Source organism: Metarhizium brunneum, chromosome 3 (genome assembly GCF_013426205.1).
Source record: "Metarhizium brunneum chromosome 3, complete sequence".
Taxonomy (NCBI): domain Eukaryota; kingdom Fungi; phylum Ascomycota; class Sordariomycetes; order Hypocreales; family Clavicipitaceae; genus Metarhizium; species Metarhizium brunneum.
The window spans coordinates 1,101,764-1,118,764 of NC_089424.1; the positions used below are offsets into that span (position 1 = coordinate 1,101,764).

General features: G+C 51.3%; 7 protein-coding genes across 7 annotated transcripts; 3 read left to right on the forward strand and 4 right to left on the reverse strand.

Annotated features, from left to right (window-relative positions):
• Positions 1 to 1,201: 1,201 nt before the first annotated feature.
• Positions 1,202 to 2,926, reverse strand: pdcA_1 (Pyruvate decarboxylase; the record flags this gene model as incomplete). Its single annotated transcript, XM_014688704.1, has 1 exon — positions 1,202 to 2,926. One exon carries the CDS (start codon positions 2,924 to 2,926, stop codon positions 1,202 to 1,204), a length of 1,725 nt encoding a protein of 574 aa, XP_014544190.1.
• Positions 2,927 to 3,943: 1,017 nt separating this feature from the next.
• Positions 3,944 to 5,043, reverse strand: PPP1R3D (Protein phosphatase 1 regulatory subunit 3D; the record flags this gene model as incomplete). Its single annotated transcript, XM_014688705.1, has 2 exons — positions 3,944 to 4,933; positions 4,981 to 5,043. The coding sequence occupies 2 exons, from the start codon at positions 5,041 to 5,043 to the stop codon at positions 3,944 to 3,946; spliced, it is 1,053 nt and encodes a 350-aa protein (XP_014544191.1).
• Positions 5,044 to 7,840: 2,797 nt separating this feature from the next.
• On the forward strand, positions 7,841 to 8,194 carry G6M90_00g055990 (uncharacterized protein; the record flags this gene model as incomplete). Its single annotated transcript, XM_014688706.1, has 2 exons — positions 7,841 to 7,998; positions 8,050 to 8,194. The coding sequence occupies 2 exons, from the start codon at positions 7,841 to 7,843 to the stop codon at positions 8,192 to 8,194; spliced, it is 303 nt and encodes a 100-aa protein (XP_014544192.1).
• A 2,675-nt stretch (positions 8,195 to 10,869) lies between these two features.
• G6M90_00g056000 (uncharacterized protein) lies at positions 10,870 to 11,652 on the forward strand (the record flags this gene model as incomplete). Its single annotated transcript, XM_014688707.1, has 1 exon — positions 10,870 to 11,652. The coding sequence occupies one exon, from the start codon at positions 10,870 to 10,872 to the stop codon at positions 11,650 to 11,652; it is 783 nt and encodes a 260-aa protein (XP_014544193.1).
• A 594-nt stretch (positions 11,653 to 12,246) lies between these two features.
• Positions 12,247 to 12,972, reverse strand: G6M90_00g056010 (uncharacterized protein; the record flags this gene model as incomplete). Its single annotated transcript, XM_014688708.1, has 1 exon — positions 12,247 to 12,972. One exon carries the CDS (start codon positions 12,970 to 12,972, stop codon positions 12,247 to 12,249), a length of 726 nt encoding a protein of 241 aa, XP_014544194.1.
• A 952-nt stretch (positions 12,973 to 13,924) lies between these two features.
• Positions 13,925 to 14,419, reverse strand: G6M90_00g056020 (uncharacterized protein; the record flags this gene model as incomplete). Its single annotated transcript, XM_014688709.1, has 1 exon — positions 13,925 to 14,419. One exon carries the CDS (start codon positions 14,417 to 14,419, stop codon positions 13,925 to 13,927), a length of 495 nt encoding a protein of 164 aa, XP_014544195.1.
• A 2,200-nt stretch (positions 14,420 to 16,619) lies between these two features.
• Positions 16,620 to 16,970, forward strand: G6M90_00g056030 (uncharacterized protein; the record flags this gene model as incomplete). Its single annotated transcript, XM_014688710.1, has 1 exon — positions 16,620 to 16,970. One exon carries the CDS (start codon positions 16,620 to 16,622, stop codon positions 16,968 to 16,970), a length of 351 nt encoding a protein of 116 aa, XP_014544196.1.
• Positions 16,971 to 17,001: the final 31 nt, after the last annotated feature.

The following is a 17,001-nucleotide window of genomic DNA, read 5'->3' on the forward strand; positions in this document are numbered from 1 at the left end:
TCTTCCAAAAGTCCTTCCTTAAAGCGCATGTGTAGCTATTATGAGTATGGAAAGGATAAGCAATTATCAGAAGTCTCCTCCCGTCACAAGGCACTGCAGCCAGGGGGCTCCGTGTCAAGGACAAAAATCTGACCTCGTTGCCCAGGAGGTGGACCAGGAACGAAGTTTGCTTCATCGTCGGCCTCTCCGACGTCCGTGACAGGTAGCAGTCTCGCAGCCTTATTCAACATGCTGAAACACGATACCCCCTCGAATCTTCAAGAGATGAGCCTACTGTTATTACCTCCGCGTTGAATTTCCCGTTTGGCGGACCGTGCTCCCTGACAGTCTCTACCTGCTCGTTTCCTTGCAGCAGCGACATGCCTTGTTTCCTGTCCGCTACAACGTATCCTTGCCGGCGTACCGATGAGTCTGAGAGACAAACGAAAAGAAGCCACAGGGGCTGCCGTCTGTGCGCATCTCGTATCTGCGTGGGAAACACACACGGGCGTATTGAAAAATGGCCATGGTATTAGACCTCCAGTTGTGTTGGATACGGGCCAGCACGCCAAATCACCAGTCATCATCACTGCACAGGGTGGTGCAAGCGGAGAGACCATGTCATTGTTGTTTTTTGTGCATCTCCCTCGGACAGTAAGCTACTCACATTTTCCCAGCCTGTCAATGTGTGGGCTTTGTGGTCTTTGAATCAATCGATTCCTCGCATTGATAACAGCACGATAAACTTGCTGCTCACGAATGCCCTTGCTGTAGACACTTCCATCGCCACTGTTCTAGATAACTAGAATGAAAGTATCTCTTGCCGCAGCTCTAGCAGCACACAATCCGCGATTCTGGCTTGGTTTGCATTCCCGGGGGAGGTTTCGGAAAGGGACAAGTGGAAAATACTGGCGTCCTGCAACGTCCGTTGGCCGAATAATCAAACATTATCGAGTGGCACAGGCATATCACCAGCTCACAATAACGTTTGGCCTACCTCTTTTCCACCACACAAGCTTTTCTGCTTTAAGAGTACGCAGGGTTCGTAATATTTTCGTACGCTACTAGATTGCCTGCCGTGTTGCGTGGCGCGGCGGACATGTTATTGATAACCGTCTAGACTGAAATAAATCTATTCCTCGTCATAAAACTGAGCCCCCCGCACATCTTTCTCATTGACCTTCATCTGTATTCGTGTCTCTTCATCGTAACTCGTGCTTGGCTAATTCTTGGGCTCCCTTGCAATCTGCATATCCAACACCTTTTGGAGCTGACCAGGCGGAGCATCTTCCCGCTCCATGACAACCTCAATCATGGACAACCCCCGTGTGTTGTTCACCTCGTCATTCCCAAGTATGGTCTTCAGCTCGGCCCAGGTCTTGGCCGAGGCCGTGTACGTGTCCTTCGGGGCACCGAAGAAGCTCGGCGCCTCGAGGTATCGCCATCTGGCAACGTCATTATACCCCTGCTTCCTGCCGTGGATGAATCTCTCGATAGAGTATCCATCGTTATTGATCAGCACAATCACAATGTCGAGCCCGTGCTTGATCATGGTTGACATTTCTTGCGCCGTCATTTGAAAGCTTCCATCGCCGATAAACAGGATCGTCTTGGCCTTTTTGATTCCGTGCCATTTCGAAGACGCAATGAGCTCCTTTTGTGCGAGCGCAGCGCCCTGAGCGGCTGGGAGCATGTACCCGATGGAGAGCCACGTAACGTGGCTGAAAACGCGGCAGTGTTTCTGCATTGGCATCTCGCGGACACCAAATCCAGGCGTGCCGGTCTCTCCCATGACGATGTCTCCGGGTTGAATGAGATTGGCCAGGATCTTCCACACCTTGTCTTGCTTGATGATGTCGTCGCCAGGGGCTGCTGATGGCGCAAGAAGCTCGTACTTGGGTAGCGCGGGAAAAGGGTTGTATGATTTGATCTTTGATACATCGAGTTCCTTGAGCAGACGGGCTAGGACCAGTTTGGCAGACACATCGCGATACAGTTCCGAACCAATCTTGATGCCAGAGGTGGTGAACTCGATAGCCTCTTTGCTTTGCGGGATGCTATTCCACATGTAGGTGTTTGTACCGCTGTAGTGAGGACCAAAACAGAGTGCCAAGTCGCTCTCTTTCACAAAGTCATGAACGGCTTTGGCCCCCCACTGTCCCTGATAGACGCCAACAAAGTTGGACTCTGTCTCGTCCACCAACCCCTTTCCGAAAGGAGAAGTCAAAGTTGGCCATTTCGTTGTCGAAACAAACTGCTGCACGGCGTCGACGATGCGGAGAGGTCTGGATTCACCATCGACGTAAATGATGGGTTGCCTGGCGGCTTCGAGTTTGCTGACGATCTTGGCAAGGACTTCATCTAGGTTGGCAGTAGGTTCCGGCTCCGGGACAAAGATTGGCGTTTGTAGTCTCTCGGCAGAGACAAGGGCGTCCACCATGTCCACCGGGAGCTCAATGTACACGGGACGACAGTGCAACAGACACTTGGCAAGGGCGTCATCAACTTGCTGGGCGCTTGTCAGGGGATCCCAGAGTCGCGTCTGCGCGACGGTAACTTGTGCATGCATTTGCGAGAATCTCCTATACTCGCCATCGTTCAAGGTGTGGTGCATGAGGGTGCGCGCCTCTTGGGTTTGTCGGGCAGGGGTGCCAACGATATGGACGACGGGGGCAAGCTCGGCATAGGCGCCGGCAATGGCGTTTATTGCAGACAGCTCTCCCACGCCAAAGGTGGTCACGATGGCACCGAGACCCATGATCCTGGAATAGCCGTCGGCGGCATAGGCAGCGTTGAGCTCGTTGGCGTTGCCAACCCAGTTGAGTCCTGCGGGCTCGACGTGGTCCAGCATGGTCAAGTTGAAGTCGCCGGGGACTCCATGGACCGACTCGACGCCCAGTTGGCGCAACCGAGTGAATAGATACTCTGCAAGCTTGACAGGGGCCATGGCAGAGCAGAGAAAACACACGTGGTCGAGCGGTGCTGCAGTCTTGTTTATGCGTCGGCTTGGGAGAGTATTGTCTGGGGTAGATGTGTGGTTGTAAGAGGCAAGATAGACTCGAAATACATGATTGGAGCTTGACTTATAAAGGATCCACCGACCAGCCAGTAGTCTTTGGGGTCAACTGGTCCTTGACCGGCTTGCAGCGGGCCTATTTCGGAATTTTGCCGCCGCCCATTGGCCAGGCCGGCCTCGGCAACGATCCACTTCGGCTCTTACAACAGAGCCGGGGAAGTTGGCAAGGGCGTGCATGTCAGTTGTATGCATGTCAAGACATGTCCATTGCATCTTGTCAAAGCAACATGCCGTCCGGTGGTGACATGCTCGGCAATGCGATGCGCACCAGCGACTCCGTTCCTGTACACGAATCTGGAGTTGGTCCTCGCACGTCAGTCCACACTCTGCGCTCTGCGCTCTTGCTGAGGCGGAGCCAGTGCGCCAGCTCGGCCCAACTCAGCTCTTGGCCCGGAGCGGGGTGCGGGTGGGAGCATTGACTGACATAAAACATGACCTATTCACTAGCCCGACGTCGGACAGCATGATTGCGGCCTTGTGCGGCCTCTGGCCGGTATGTAGTGGTCGTGCAGGATTGCTATTCGCCAGAGCAATCCATATGCCGCGTTGTGTGCAGGCATTCTATTTGACTCGGATACAATTAATACACAGCACTGAGTCGTCATGCCCAATGCTCATCACGGCATATATGTGCCTTGTACCACCGCCAAGCCCTTCTGAGTAACTATACCCCAGGTTCAGGAGCCAAAGTTCGTGAACCGGTCCGTACCTTCCCTGAAAGTCCGGTGGTGGGGCAATTCATGTCCGGAGCCACGTGAGCTGGCAGCCCTGTCTTTTCGTCCAATCGGGGAACCATCGCCGGTCTTGGTTGACATTCTCAGACACAAAATGATTGTGCCCATTTTCCCTTTGCACTTGTTCCTTTCGCCTTGTATGCGACCAGCCATCTCACTTGATAACTGACGGTCCCGTTTCCCGACGAATTGCCCGAGCTCCCCCCACACTCGGGCCTGTTCTCATTACAGCCACAACACTGTCTCTTTTCTTGTTGTCTGGCCGAGGTATCGTAGACGGCGTTCGAGAAAGATGGTATTGGCGACGCAAGGCACCAGATTGTACAGGTTCGGCGAAGTTATAGCCGAGGGTTATATCTGACGATCCGTCAATCTCCAAAGTGCCTTCCCTCGCCCTGCGTGTATCTTGGTGCGTCTCCTCGGGAGAATCTGTACTAGTCGCCAGAGGCTTGACAGAATCATCGTGACGTTCGACCTCAAAGGATACCATAAAGTCGGTGCAATTGTTATTATCCCAGAATTCCAGGCCGATTACACGATAGCGAATACAGAACTCCAACCTGTTGCGTCCCAGGCGGCTAAAATCCAATATAGGTATGGAGAAGCCGAATGAGTCTCTGTCTTCGTCCACATCTGGCGATGCGATTGACTTGAGATAGTCGGCAGCTACCTCAGATTGGGTTGTCCAATTGTCTAGGGTAAAGCGGCAAGTAACGTGTTTCTCAAAGGCCAGGTTCTTCACGTTGACAACGCCAACTACTGCCGTTGCATCGCCCAAAAGGCGAACTTCTTCCAGATATACATTGGATTTCGGGCTTCTCCAACTTGCGGAGCATCTCAGGGTTGAGTCACCCCCGCTGGTACTGGGGACAAACACCGATGAGGCATGCTGCAGGGTTGCCGTGAGTCGCTTGCCGGGGAGGCATCTGGTGCTTGGAGGAAGCCCGCTGACAGCCCGAGGCTGGTCAAGCTTGCGAAAAAGCCTGACATCTTCGAGCTCATCTTTGAATCGTACAGCCTTTTTCTTCGCGCCTGTCTTTGCATTGGTCGCACTCGATGCAAGCAAGGGTCGCACTCCGCTGCAAGTAGGCTCGTCAAGTATCGGCTCTCGCCTTGCAGCATAGTTACTGTGGCCACTATGGCCCTATAAATAGTAAGCTTCTAGTCCCATGGCTACTCCTCATGACTGACCTGAGCTGCAATCACCTCCTTCGTATCCAGTGTCAATTGAGAAATAGGATGCGTATATGGCATGTCAGAAAATATGATCTGATGTTGATAATAGCGTTGCCGGCTGATATCATCGGCTAGCAAAGGCAATTGTTGCGAATGATGAACACAGGTGTAAACGGGTTGTATGGAAGAGTGTGTAGGAGCCACGCCCTTTATCTACCACGGACAAAAAGGCAAATGCTGTACTGCCAGCTTCGAAGTCGAGTTTCCCTACATGGGTACTGATAGTACGAGATTTTCAGGAGCATCTATCCTTTTTCTCAGCCCTGATAGTCCCCATCTGCCTAGCTCCGGGGAAACCCGTAGGACTCCCATGTGGATAAATAGGGATCCTGATAGCCTGTGGCGCAGACAACCATGCTGGATTGGTCGCCACCAACGACATGTCACGACATGATCACCCCACCGCCGCCTTGTGTGTTGGTGGCCTGACACCAGACATCCATGTAGAGCCTTCTACAGGGTACTAGACAGCCAATAATCGGAAGATACGGCCTGTGGAAGAAATTATCGTGCCAAGTGCGGTGATCTTGAGTGCTGTAAACGGAAACTCAAAATTATTCCACGCATAAATGGGCCTTCAACTCACCTCCAGTTGGCGAGACACGACAAATCAACAATACATGATGCAATTTACACAGAAACTACCGTACGTACCTTTTGACCAGTCTAGCAACTTGCCCATGGAAAAGCCATACTAACGAGCATCGTAGCAACCATGAATAAAAAAAAGCTTAACCACGCATTGGTCGTGAACAGCAGGCCAACTACTCCTGTCCACGGATCCGCAAAGCAAAGAGCGACTTCAGGCGACGGGTCACGTACGCCTCGTAGTCACGCATACGCAGTAGCCATGAGCCTCACCGAGGGTTGGCAGCCAACGGCGCAAAACGAGGCACACTTCAGCAGGGAGGACGAGAAGCATCGGCTACAGACGGCCCTGTGTAGCATCGTCACAGCGCCAGGGTTTTCTGAGCAGTCCACAGCGACGAGGAAATAAAAAAAGCAGACAAAATAGGCGCCGGGCACAAGATGGGCGCCGCATGGCGGGAAATGCCATTCGGGAATGGTGATGTCAGTCCGTCCACGCGACGGATAGCACAGGCGGTTTCTTACTAAAAAACATTGAACGTTATTTGCAAAATATTCGTAGTAAACTGCGTCCTCGGTCTCCCCGCGTCAGGAGATGATGAATGGCGTCTGGTACGCCGGGCTGCACGGATGTGAGCAGTCTTTTGGCGGGCACAAGGCTCGGCGGCTCCCGGACCGCCCAGGCTCTAGAGATTTACGATTTCAGAAGCTGGTCGGCTTTGAAAGTGGCTGGGATTACTCGGCTGAGGAGTCGAGTCTTTCCGTCGAAAAGCCACATGCGAACACTGCCAAGCCCCAGCGGCTTGCAGAGTGGCGGAATGGCGTTCTCCAGGACTTGTCCACCTCTATCAGATGTTGCCTGGAGCACGAATTCAAAGCTTGAATGACATCTCCTAGCCATCAGTTGATGAGAGTGACCTTTTCATGTCCACTATTCACATCGGGTTGCTGTTGATTGATGTGACACCTTCTTGGAATTGGACCCTATCCGACAAGCTTCATGGCACAATTGCTTACTATACTTCTGAACTTTGTGCTGGCAGTATATGCCATTTCATTCCATTGTGGTATCAGCAAAGTTATTTTGATGCTTGGAAGGTTACTTTGAGAGCATGACTTGACAGTGCTGAATTAGGAGATATCACCACCAATCTTTCCTTTGTGACGACCTGGACTAATCACTTATGGGGTTCACGTTACGGAACTGACATTCATCTAGAAAGCTTGATTCATGTACACCATCGCAACGGGAACTCATATGTCACTAGGAAGAGCTAGCCATTGAGAATCGACAATGGTCCGGAGATGCTGCCAGTGATCTCAGTTGACATGATGCGTTACCCAATAAACTGGCCTGTGCCAACCGTATTTCATACTTGAACTACAGTACAACAAAGAAACTAAATGCACCAATGCCAGACGTTATCTGACTGCGCAATACTTGGAGCTTCATGTTGCTCGTTACGGGATCAAGAATACCACTGAGCTGGTTTGTTTAACTACTACCCTTCTCAAGTTTCCTGAGCGCTCGATATATTATTTCGATCGGAATATATGAGATGAGATTTCGGCGGCGGAAGTAGAGAAACCCGCTCTCTATATAGTTTAAATAGTGGAAAGATGTGACGCTGCTGTGTGAATACGGCGTCTAATCAAGCGGCTGAATGTATTCAGTACAGGGGTTTTCAACGATTCGATCTTGAGAATTATCTCGACTGAAAGGAATTGCATCATTTAGATTGATAGAAACCCACCATAACACAGTCAATAAAAATTGCTGAGGCAACTCCAAGTACGCAGTTAGTCTGAGACTTTGTATCACGGTGAAACCACACCAAGCAAAGGGGAATTCCACTACAGCCTGTTGTAGTTGAACCTTAAATGCACCATTATGCAAGGAAGTCCATCACTGCAAGCAGGAGAGAAATCGTATGTTCATTCAACATGCTCGGAGCTATCAAAATATACATGAGCAAACAGGCGCCTCCTTGTGAATCTGACGAAACTTCTTTTTAAACAGGTGTTGAGCTGACAACCGCAAGTCGGACCAAAGTCTTCAACATGGCTTCGGATACGCCGTCAACCCGGTATGTTCGCCAACGCCCTCGGGAACTGACAGATACTCACGCGCGGCAACGTGCAGCTTTTAGTAGTATGCCAATTCATTGCCAATTTCGCCGCCCAACAGAAATATGGGCTGCCGATTACCCGGATTTTCAGCATTCCAATGGCGCCACAAATCGGTCTTCTTGTCGGCGCCGGCCTCTGGGGCTTCTTGGCAGATGTCATTGGAAGAAAGCTCGCATTCAACACCAAGGTTTTTTCTTGCGCCGTACTCGTCATCATTGCCGGTGGCATGCCGAGCTACATTTCTTTCACGTCTCTGTATGTGTAGCGTCTCCCCGTCGTGTATCCGAGGATTGACTGTGAACTCAGCGTGGCACTCTACTCTGCCGGGGGGAACTACATTATAGATGCCACTAACTTCTTGCAGTTCCTGCCAACCAGCCATGCGTGGCTAGTCACTTTCATGGGGGTCTGGTGGGCGGTTAGCTACATGAAGACTGGTTTCTTGGCCTGAGGATTCATGAGCACCTATAGTTTCACCCCCAAGGCTACGCCAGCAACGTGTTCTACTTCAGATAAAATGGGCTGGCGATATTTGCGTTGTACCTGTGGCGCATTGATCCTGGTATTGGCACAGGCACGGCTTGCCTTGGCCAAGATGGTGCAGGCTCCGCGGTGGCGGATTGCTCAAAATCGCGATGAGGAAGTCATCCAGGCCTTGAACAACATCTCCATCACGGCCCAGAGGCCTCATCCACCCACACTTGAAGGCTGCAAGAAGAAGAGGTGGTCCTACACACTGAGAAATCGGTTTGGTCCTCCCTGCGGCTGAAGATGCCTTTCATAGGCTTGTTCAAACGAGAACTCTGGCCTGCTTAGCCAGGCTCATCCTGTCGAGCTGGTTTGTTATTGGAATGGTTTCGCCATTATTCAGTGTCCTTTTGCCATTTGTCCTCAAATCACGCGGGAAAGGTTTGCAAGAGGCTCCAATTACGCGACCTGGAGAGACTATGCCATCAACCATGTTGCCGGCCTCTTTGGTCCGGTCATCGCTGTGATATTAGTTGAGACCAAGCTTTTCGGGAGGCGTGGTACTCTGGTAACTAGTGCATTCATAACGCTGTTGTTTCAGTTTGGATACACGCAAATCAGAACTGAGGGGCACAACACGTTGGGGTATCCTCCGCGATATCCGCTGCACCGTGAGTGAACAGGTCGTCCCTGTTTCCCCTCGGAAGCTGCTTATTCAATGTACTGGGAACATTTACTATGGCACGATTTACACATACAACCCCGATAGCTGACTATTCTGTTTAATCAAGACGTGTTGGCCGGTACGTGGGTGGCTTCTCTTTCTGCTCGCATTCGCCAGATTTTTGGACGTTCTTCAAACCGGGCACCTAGAACTGCATAATAAGCAAGTATCAAAAGAAAGTGTAAGCGGTGGCACTATGGACATTTAGTAGGATCTCGATGTTGTATTTCAGATACTGTTGCTGGACGCAAAGTATCAGGAGTCACAGCCACTAGTCCGACAGATCTTGGAGCTATTTCCCCGTATCTAGTGGAAGACAAACACATTGACGGCATATTATGGAGCCCGGACAGAGGTCACAATTTGCCTCAGTGACATTCCAAGGGAGTGGAGTGATGGGCAATGGGAACGCAGATCGGATGATGCGGATCGGAACCTCGGGTCCTCCCACTTGAACTAGACTCTACGTCCGACAGCCAATGCCCTTTATGAATACTGTAATGAAGCGAGTGAGTAGTTTCATCTTTAAGCAGGGACCATGTTTCGCCCCCAAGGGAATTCTATCTCCTGGGGAGTGTCATTATCGAGTGCAGATCAGGTGGATCTTGCGCTATATATGCTACTTTGATATCTACGGCCCGTCTCCCCCGCAGACTCCTGACATGTTTTCAGTAGCGAGGACAAATAGAACAAGGTCCACGAATAAATGTAGTATTCTGCCTTGCAAGTGGGGAATAGCGAGAGTCCCAAGTGCGTATAGTATCCCTGAGTTGATCGACTGTCGGCGACAACACCTTGCGCTGGTAATATTGATAGATGTGAAAATCATTTGGTAGACTGACAAGGCGTTTATATAGAGTCAGCTTTAAGGCCATCTAGAAGTCCTCTTTGTGCTGTTTAGAATGTTGGAGAGAGAAGAAAGAAAAGTGAGCTTGTTATTATTCCAGTCATTTCTCAAATCAAGTAGTACGATGTATACTAGAGGACAGCAGCTACCAACTATAAGAGTTCCTTTAGCACATAGGGGTAAACCTGTCAAAGTCTCCAGAGTGTATACTAGCAATTGATCCGTACATATATCCAAACTCAAGAAAGACAGGATAGAAACAGGAACTGGTTGGGCCGATAGTCGAGAGCACAAGCCGAGCCACCCTCGGGTTCGGTCCCATACTAAGTCGTACGATAAATGGTTCCATAGCAGGCGGTCCGACAGAATTGATAGAATAAATTCCCCGATATAGTGTAACCAGCTCCACTCGGTGGTCCCTTTTCAGTTCGATCTTGCATAACTATCTCAATGTATCTTGGGTGGGTTTGATCCGGCCATCATGCCGGCATTTCACATGGTCGCAGTCGCTTGTGATAAGCATAACTTTCTCTACTTGGCTGCCGGTGGCCGCTGTCTGAATGCCCAAGGCATGATACATTCATTCTATGGCTCTTCCCGCTGCGTTGGAGGGGTTGTTTCCCTGCGTGCCAGGAGGTTTGGACCCCGTGCCTACTTCGCGGCCTGCATCCCGAAACTACTTGGACAAGGAGGATTTTCGCAAAGAATTTTTGGACTCTCATCGTGACACTATCCAGCTGTTTTGGTACAAAGTGGTAGCAGTTTCTCGTTGACCTTGCCCGTTTCTGATACCTGCATATGTATAGTTGAACAAAATCAGAACATGAGACTCGGTACTTGGCGTGATGGAAACTATAGCTGCACATGTATAACTGAGCAAAATCGAAAAAAACAACTTGGTAGAGACTCTGCCAGCAATGGAAAGATGCAAAGAAATATTCGCCGATGTCCCGACCGATCCGAGACCGCAGCTGCCGAAAAAGATATAAAAGAGCACCGATCACCCGTCAAGTTGAAGCCCATCACCACCAAGTCACAACATCATCCAAATTTCACATCATTATACAATCCATTGATACTTGCCAGAATGCGCTTAATCCAGGCCACCGCTATTGCCTTTGGTCTGCTTGACCTCGCCATAGCTCACAGCGACTGGCCACCATTCAACTCATGCATCTGCCCGGGGAAGATGTGGTGCCACGGCGATACTCCCCAGTGCACCCCGGACAACACCAACGCCACCCTGACCCAATGCTGTGCCTCGGGTCAAATCGCCCTCTACGGAAAGTGTGTCAGCCGGGGATCCCAGGCCTGCCCGGACGGCGAGACCATTTGCTCTGGCTCCGAGTCCCAGTGCGCCGTCGACAACAACGACAAAAGCATCTGCTGCGCCGCGGGTCAAATCGCCCTCAATGGAAAGTGCGTCAGCCGGGGATCTAATCTCTGCTCGGACCGCGAGACGATTTGCTCCGGCACCGAGTCCCAGTGTTCCATCGACACCAGCGGCAAGAGCATCTGCTGCGCCCGCGGCCAGGTCGCCGTCTCGGGAAAATGCGCCGAGCCGGGCTCGAATGCCTGCTCAGACGGAAAGACTGTGTGCTCTGGCAAGAATTCGCAGTGCACTGTTGATGTGACCGTCTTTGTCGGCAAGGACGGCGGCGCTGTTGCCGACACTGTTTGCTGTGAACCAGGCCAGAAGGCCATCAACGGTAAATGTTATGATGGCAAGGCAAAGATCATGCCCTGCTACCGTGGCCCCTGTGATTGGAGCCAGAATGTCTACTGTGCCTGGAACGCTGGCAACGGCGACTCTAGGTGCTGCAAGACGAATGAGTACTACGCGGGCAACTCGTGTGTCAGGAAGCGATAGGTCGATGGTATTGACGGGAGACTGGTCCGGCACGGGCTCATGACGTTTATCCCGGCAGGCATATACCACTCTCGGCTTGGAAAGGTGAAATACAATGTCGAGACCAGGCCGTAGTGAGTAGAGTGGGTGGACTTGAGCTTTGGGTATTTGTACTTGGCTGCCCGTTAAGCCTCGGCTGAATTTGTCAAGTAATAAACTTTTGCACATTGCTACTCTGCTTCCCAAAGGTTGATAAATTCTAGCTGTGTCACCCCATGGTTCGAGTATAGTGTTCCACGTTTCCGCAGAAGTTCAAGAGAAATACTTGAGTACTAAAAATTGCATTCTCGTCTCTGGTCGCACCCAGGTCAATTTTGCGCTTGAATATGCCGTTATAAAAAAATAATTTATATAATATTTTAGCCATACTGGCTACCACATCATTTATGTACCGATTTGACTGTATACGAGTGAATTGGCCCGTGGACGATTGACGAACCAACACGGTATGAACTTTCTTCTAGCCCGAGAGACTACGGATTTATAAACAACCCTACGCAACTAGCTATATAACACAACCGTGAGAACAGTACAGTGTTTCCTCCGCCATTCACCCTACTCAACGCGAATATACCGATAAGGCTTCGCCGTATAAGGCCCATCAGTCCAGCCAACAGGACGCTTGTAGGCAACGCAGCCCGTACCCCCCCTGCACTCCAGAGTGTTGTACGAGTTCCTGGACGCGTCGGCCCAAGAGTGGAAAAGGGTGACGTGACCGGCAGCACCGCCGGTCCCGGGCCCCAGCGTGCCGACTAAGTCACCGGGCTGAAGCTCAGCCCACGTAATCGGCCTCGCGATCTCGGGCAGGCTCACGGTGTTGTAGCCGGGAGGAGTGGCGTGAAGAGCCATGGTGACGAAGCCAGAGCAGTCGGTTCTGTAGCGGGTGCCGTGCTGATCGGGATACGTCGCCTCCATGGAGTATGGGACGTGCCTGGAGACCCAATACTGCCCACGGGCAATGATTTCCTGACGGCTGATTTTGCCGTTGATGGTGCCGCCGCCGCCACACTGGCCAGTGACCATGTTGGTTGTGCCCGTCTTGACGTAGTAGTCTGCGACGTAGCAGCCGTCCGTGGTCTTGTCCCAGAGAGAATCGCCGTCGATGGCTTGTCCGGCCGTCTGGCACTCGAGCTTGACGTCGTTGCCCTTGTTGTATGTTCGTACAACCTTGTCGCTGGTCGAGGGCCCGGAGCGACAGTTGACGCCGTCGGCCTCGATGGCGTAGGCACTGGCCGTGGAAACGACAGTGGCAAGAGAAAGAGCCAATGCTACAAACTTCATGGTTCGGGTCACTGGGGTCAAGAAGAGCGAGTTGGACCGTTGACTCGTGGCAAGAGATGTGGGCTTTCAATGTTTTTTATTTGTGTGGTAGGTGCTTTTTAGAGGTGTAATTGTGGTTGATGGTTTGGATTCAGGCCAAAACGACTGCTTCGATCTTTCTTTATACTTTTCTCGCTGTGCCAAAACACCAACGTGACGATCGTCATGAGCCTGCTTACCCAAGTTGGCCATGTTTCTCAGCTGGCCACCAACCCCTGCATGTATCCCAAAAATAGCAACCTTTGCTATCAAATCTTGCAGACAACCCCTGCTTGAGATCCAGCCTAACGGTAAGACGGGATAATTCTTGGCACGCTGACCTGGTGACGGCAGCGCCTGGTTGGACAGATTGACACATTCGCCAGCGTGCGAGGCGGAAGGTGACGGTGTTGGCTAGTCATTTTCTTCAAAGACGGGCTTCTTGCCACGGATAAAGGGCAGTATTTGATTAGTCTGGTATATAATTAGAATCTTTTGCACAGAGCTTCCAGGCTAGAGTAGGCATAACTGGCGTTATGCTGCCGTTTTCGGCTTCGGCGCGGAATACGTTGAGAGGCTTGTAGCATGCGACAATTTCGATGATATATTCAGCCATCACATCCATGTCAATCACATTCCGTCATGGTTCGGCGTGATGGAACATTATGCCAACAGAAACTATTATTGTTGATATATAAAGCTTGTACTATTAACTATAAACTAATAGTCTAGCAGTACTATTCCGAAGCCATGAATCCAACGCTGTCTACCATCTCTCGCGGTGTTGTCTATGTTCTATAGTCTATTGTTCATCCGGCAGCAAACAAAACAAACAAAAGGAATAAAGCAGCAAACTCTCCACATTCCAGCCCTGTGGCTGTATCCGTTCCATGTAGACGTTGACGCCCATGTACCATAGCTGTCAAGACAGGCCTTACTGGGGGCACTGGTCGACAGTGTCGGCGCACGTATAGAGCTTGTTGGGGCAGCACACCTTGCCAACAGGGCAGAAGAAGGAATCGCCGCACTTGGGGCCGGTGGTGGCGGCGGGAGAGGCGGCGGTTGTCGTGGTCATGGTGGTGGCCGGGTTGAGAGGAGGGCATTGAGGGCCGTCGTAGCATCCTCGCTCTTCGACGCCATTGTAGATGACGGCGCAGCAGAGCTGGTTGGGCTTGCAAAAGATGGAGTCGCCGCACTCGACGCCCTGGCTTTGCCTCTGCTGAAGCTGCTGCGACGGCGGCGGCGGGTTGGGGCAGACGGCAAAGCAGCCGAGCTCCTCGACGCCATTCACGTTGACGGCGCAGCAGTTGGGCTTGTCGCTTGGGCAAACCTGGTCGCCGCACTTGTTGGGGTATGACTGAGGGATTGCGCTGACCGCCGTGGTGAAGGCAAAAGCGGCGACGGTGATCTGCAAGATTCTGGAAGCCATGTTGTGATGTTGTTTTGGTGTTTGGTGTTAAGTGTTTGGCTGGGCAAGAGTGCTTGATTCAATGTTGATTCCGCAATGTAGTTGTCAAATGTAGTTCTCAAAGAGAGGAGAGGAGTGGTGCTGGAGTGTTTGTGTTGACTGTGGATTGTGTTGAAATCTTCTAGTTTAGCAGCGAGGTGTAGCCATATTTATAACGGAATCATGATGTATGCTTGTTGTTTCTTGACTTCTTATCCCAGAGCAGAGAGGCTCTTGAATCGCCTTCACCGATACCGCATCATGAACAAGTTGTGATGTTGCTGGCTGCTGGCGATGGCCTCGCTGTTCCCGAAAGGCTGAGCTGTGTGCTTCGTACAGAGGTTTCTCCGCGGCGATGCTGCAGATGCTGCTCGGGCTTGCTGCTACCGAACAGACATGATAGTCTTGACGGATCAAAGAGGCTGAACTGTCACGCCATCCGACATGGTGATAGGCGGCCACGGCTATCGGGCTGGACATGTGTGCGCCACCAACGCGGTAACTGCAGGAAAATGGAGCTGCTTTGTTTTCAGGCGTCAATATGCATTAGCTTATACAGGGTACGCAGGAAACAAGAGCTCATAGCTGTCTATGGTCTTGCGTCATGGCTTTGATCCGAAACCATTCACATATTAATACACTGCGTCCTGGGCGTAGCATTGATACGCATTCATAATGGAAATTTGCTTAGTTTACGTTCATATTGCAAAACGGTTGGCCTAGTGTGGTAACTGCCATGTTGCACTGGAATAACCGGCTTGTTCAACAGACTCAACAGACCGACTACAAATCAGTCCGTTGCTTTCAATGATTATGCTGCCACCAGCTATCCAGAAAAAGTAGTTGATAAGTTTGCAGAGACTTCTCAGACTGCTATTGAAATGGTGGGCAAGTTGTCTGGCCGCCTCGGCGCCACCACGAGCAGTCTTTGTGGCCTCGAGCTTGTTGCCACCACACAACCAAATGGTGTAGTACACACCCACCTAGGTAGATATCGGCTCTACCGTCAATAATTTCCATGGGGCCCCAGATGTTCTGGCCAATACCGGCAACTCAAGAAAATATAATGACGTATGAGTCGGATGCAACATGTCCGTTTCAAGTCTCCTAGGGCTGAAAGACGGCGCTATGGGCCTTACATGTAAGAGGCACAAGTGATATGCTTTCCCCATTAATGCAGGCCGTGGCAGTTTGCCTGGCCGACTATTCGGCAAGTAGTGTCACGAGTCGGTGTCAACTCACCCGCAGGTTGGCAGCCCATTCGGTTGGCGACATGACATTTCCGTCAACGCTACTCCGTACGGAGTATGCTGGCCTTAATCCCCAGTTCACTATCGTGTCCCCTCGGCTCCCGGCCATGTGGGTGTTTTAATTTCTCCTGATGATCCCTGCGGTGGCGGCCGTTCCTGCGCTTGAGCTATCTTTGGAGATCAAGTTAAACTTTATGCCCTGCGATATTCGGAGCCCCAGCAAATTGAAATCTAGCACCGAATATTGTCTGGTAGGACTAGCACTAAACAAGCAGCGAGAAAACTCCAATGCACTTAATGGAACATCATAGAGATACGACATCCCGCCGCGAAAGTGGTTGGCATAATAGCATTCTTTCAGGGCAATACAGAGTCATTATGCAGGATGAGCACAACCCACGAAGGCAAGCAACGGGCTAAACCACCTTATTTGGCCACAGTTAAGAGGATTCAGAAGCTATCCAAAAACATATAACTCACTTGAATGGTTTTGTCGGGGTCAGGAGATTGCCGAGCATGCAGGTACGTTGATGTCATGGAACGCCACGGGCGCTATTGGGCTGATGAAGCCATCGGTGCATATTCGTCCGAGCCAGCCATTTCCTCAGAAAGAGCTTCCACTGACAGCTTCGGGAAAGCCGCCCAGAAGATGGCGGAGTAGAGGTGGGAAAACACGCGCCATCATCGAGTTGATAATGCTAGCGCTGCAAGTCTCAACATCTTGGTATATATAAGCCCTGGTCCCTGGACCTCATGTTGAAACAAAAACAAAATTCCAACACAACAGTCTTCAATTTCTTTGACCTTTATCACTCCGACAATCAGTCACACCGGGTCCAGTTTATCCAACCACCATTACCACTGTCCGCACCTCCACAGTAGCCATAGGCATCCTACTTGCCTGAGAACAACGACAGACTTACTATTACAAAATGGCTCAATTCACCATCAAGTCCGCCATCGTCGCCATGGGCATGGCCCTCACCGCTACAGCCGTTCCCCAGTGCGCTACTGACGCCGACTGCCTCTCTGGCTACATCTGCGGCCCCAGCGACTATTCTGGCTCAGGTAACACCGATAATGTCTGTGTCCAGCTTCAGTCCTGCATGAACACGCCCGATCCCGAGTTCCCTCAAAACGGACCCAAGTGCGGAGCCAGCACCTTCTGCAACGTTGGCGGCTTCTGCGGCGGCGGCTACTACGACGTGAACGGCAACCGAGTCGGGACTGAAGTCTGCGTCAACCAGGCCACGGGAGTCAGGTGTGCTGCACCTTCGACTTGAAATATATTTAAGATTTTCACCTGGCTTGAAG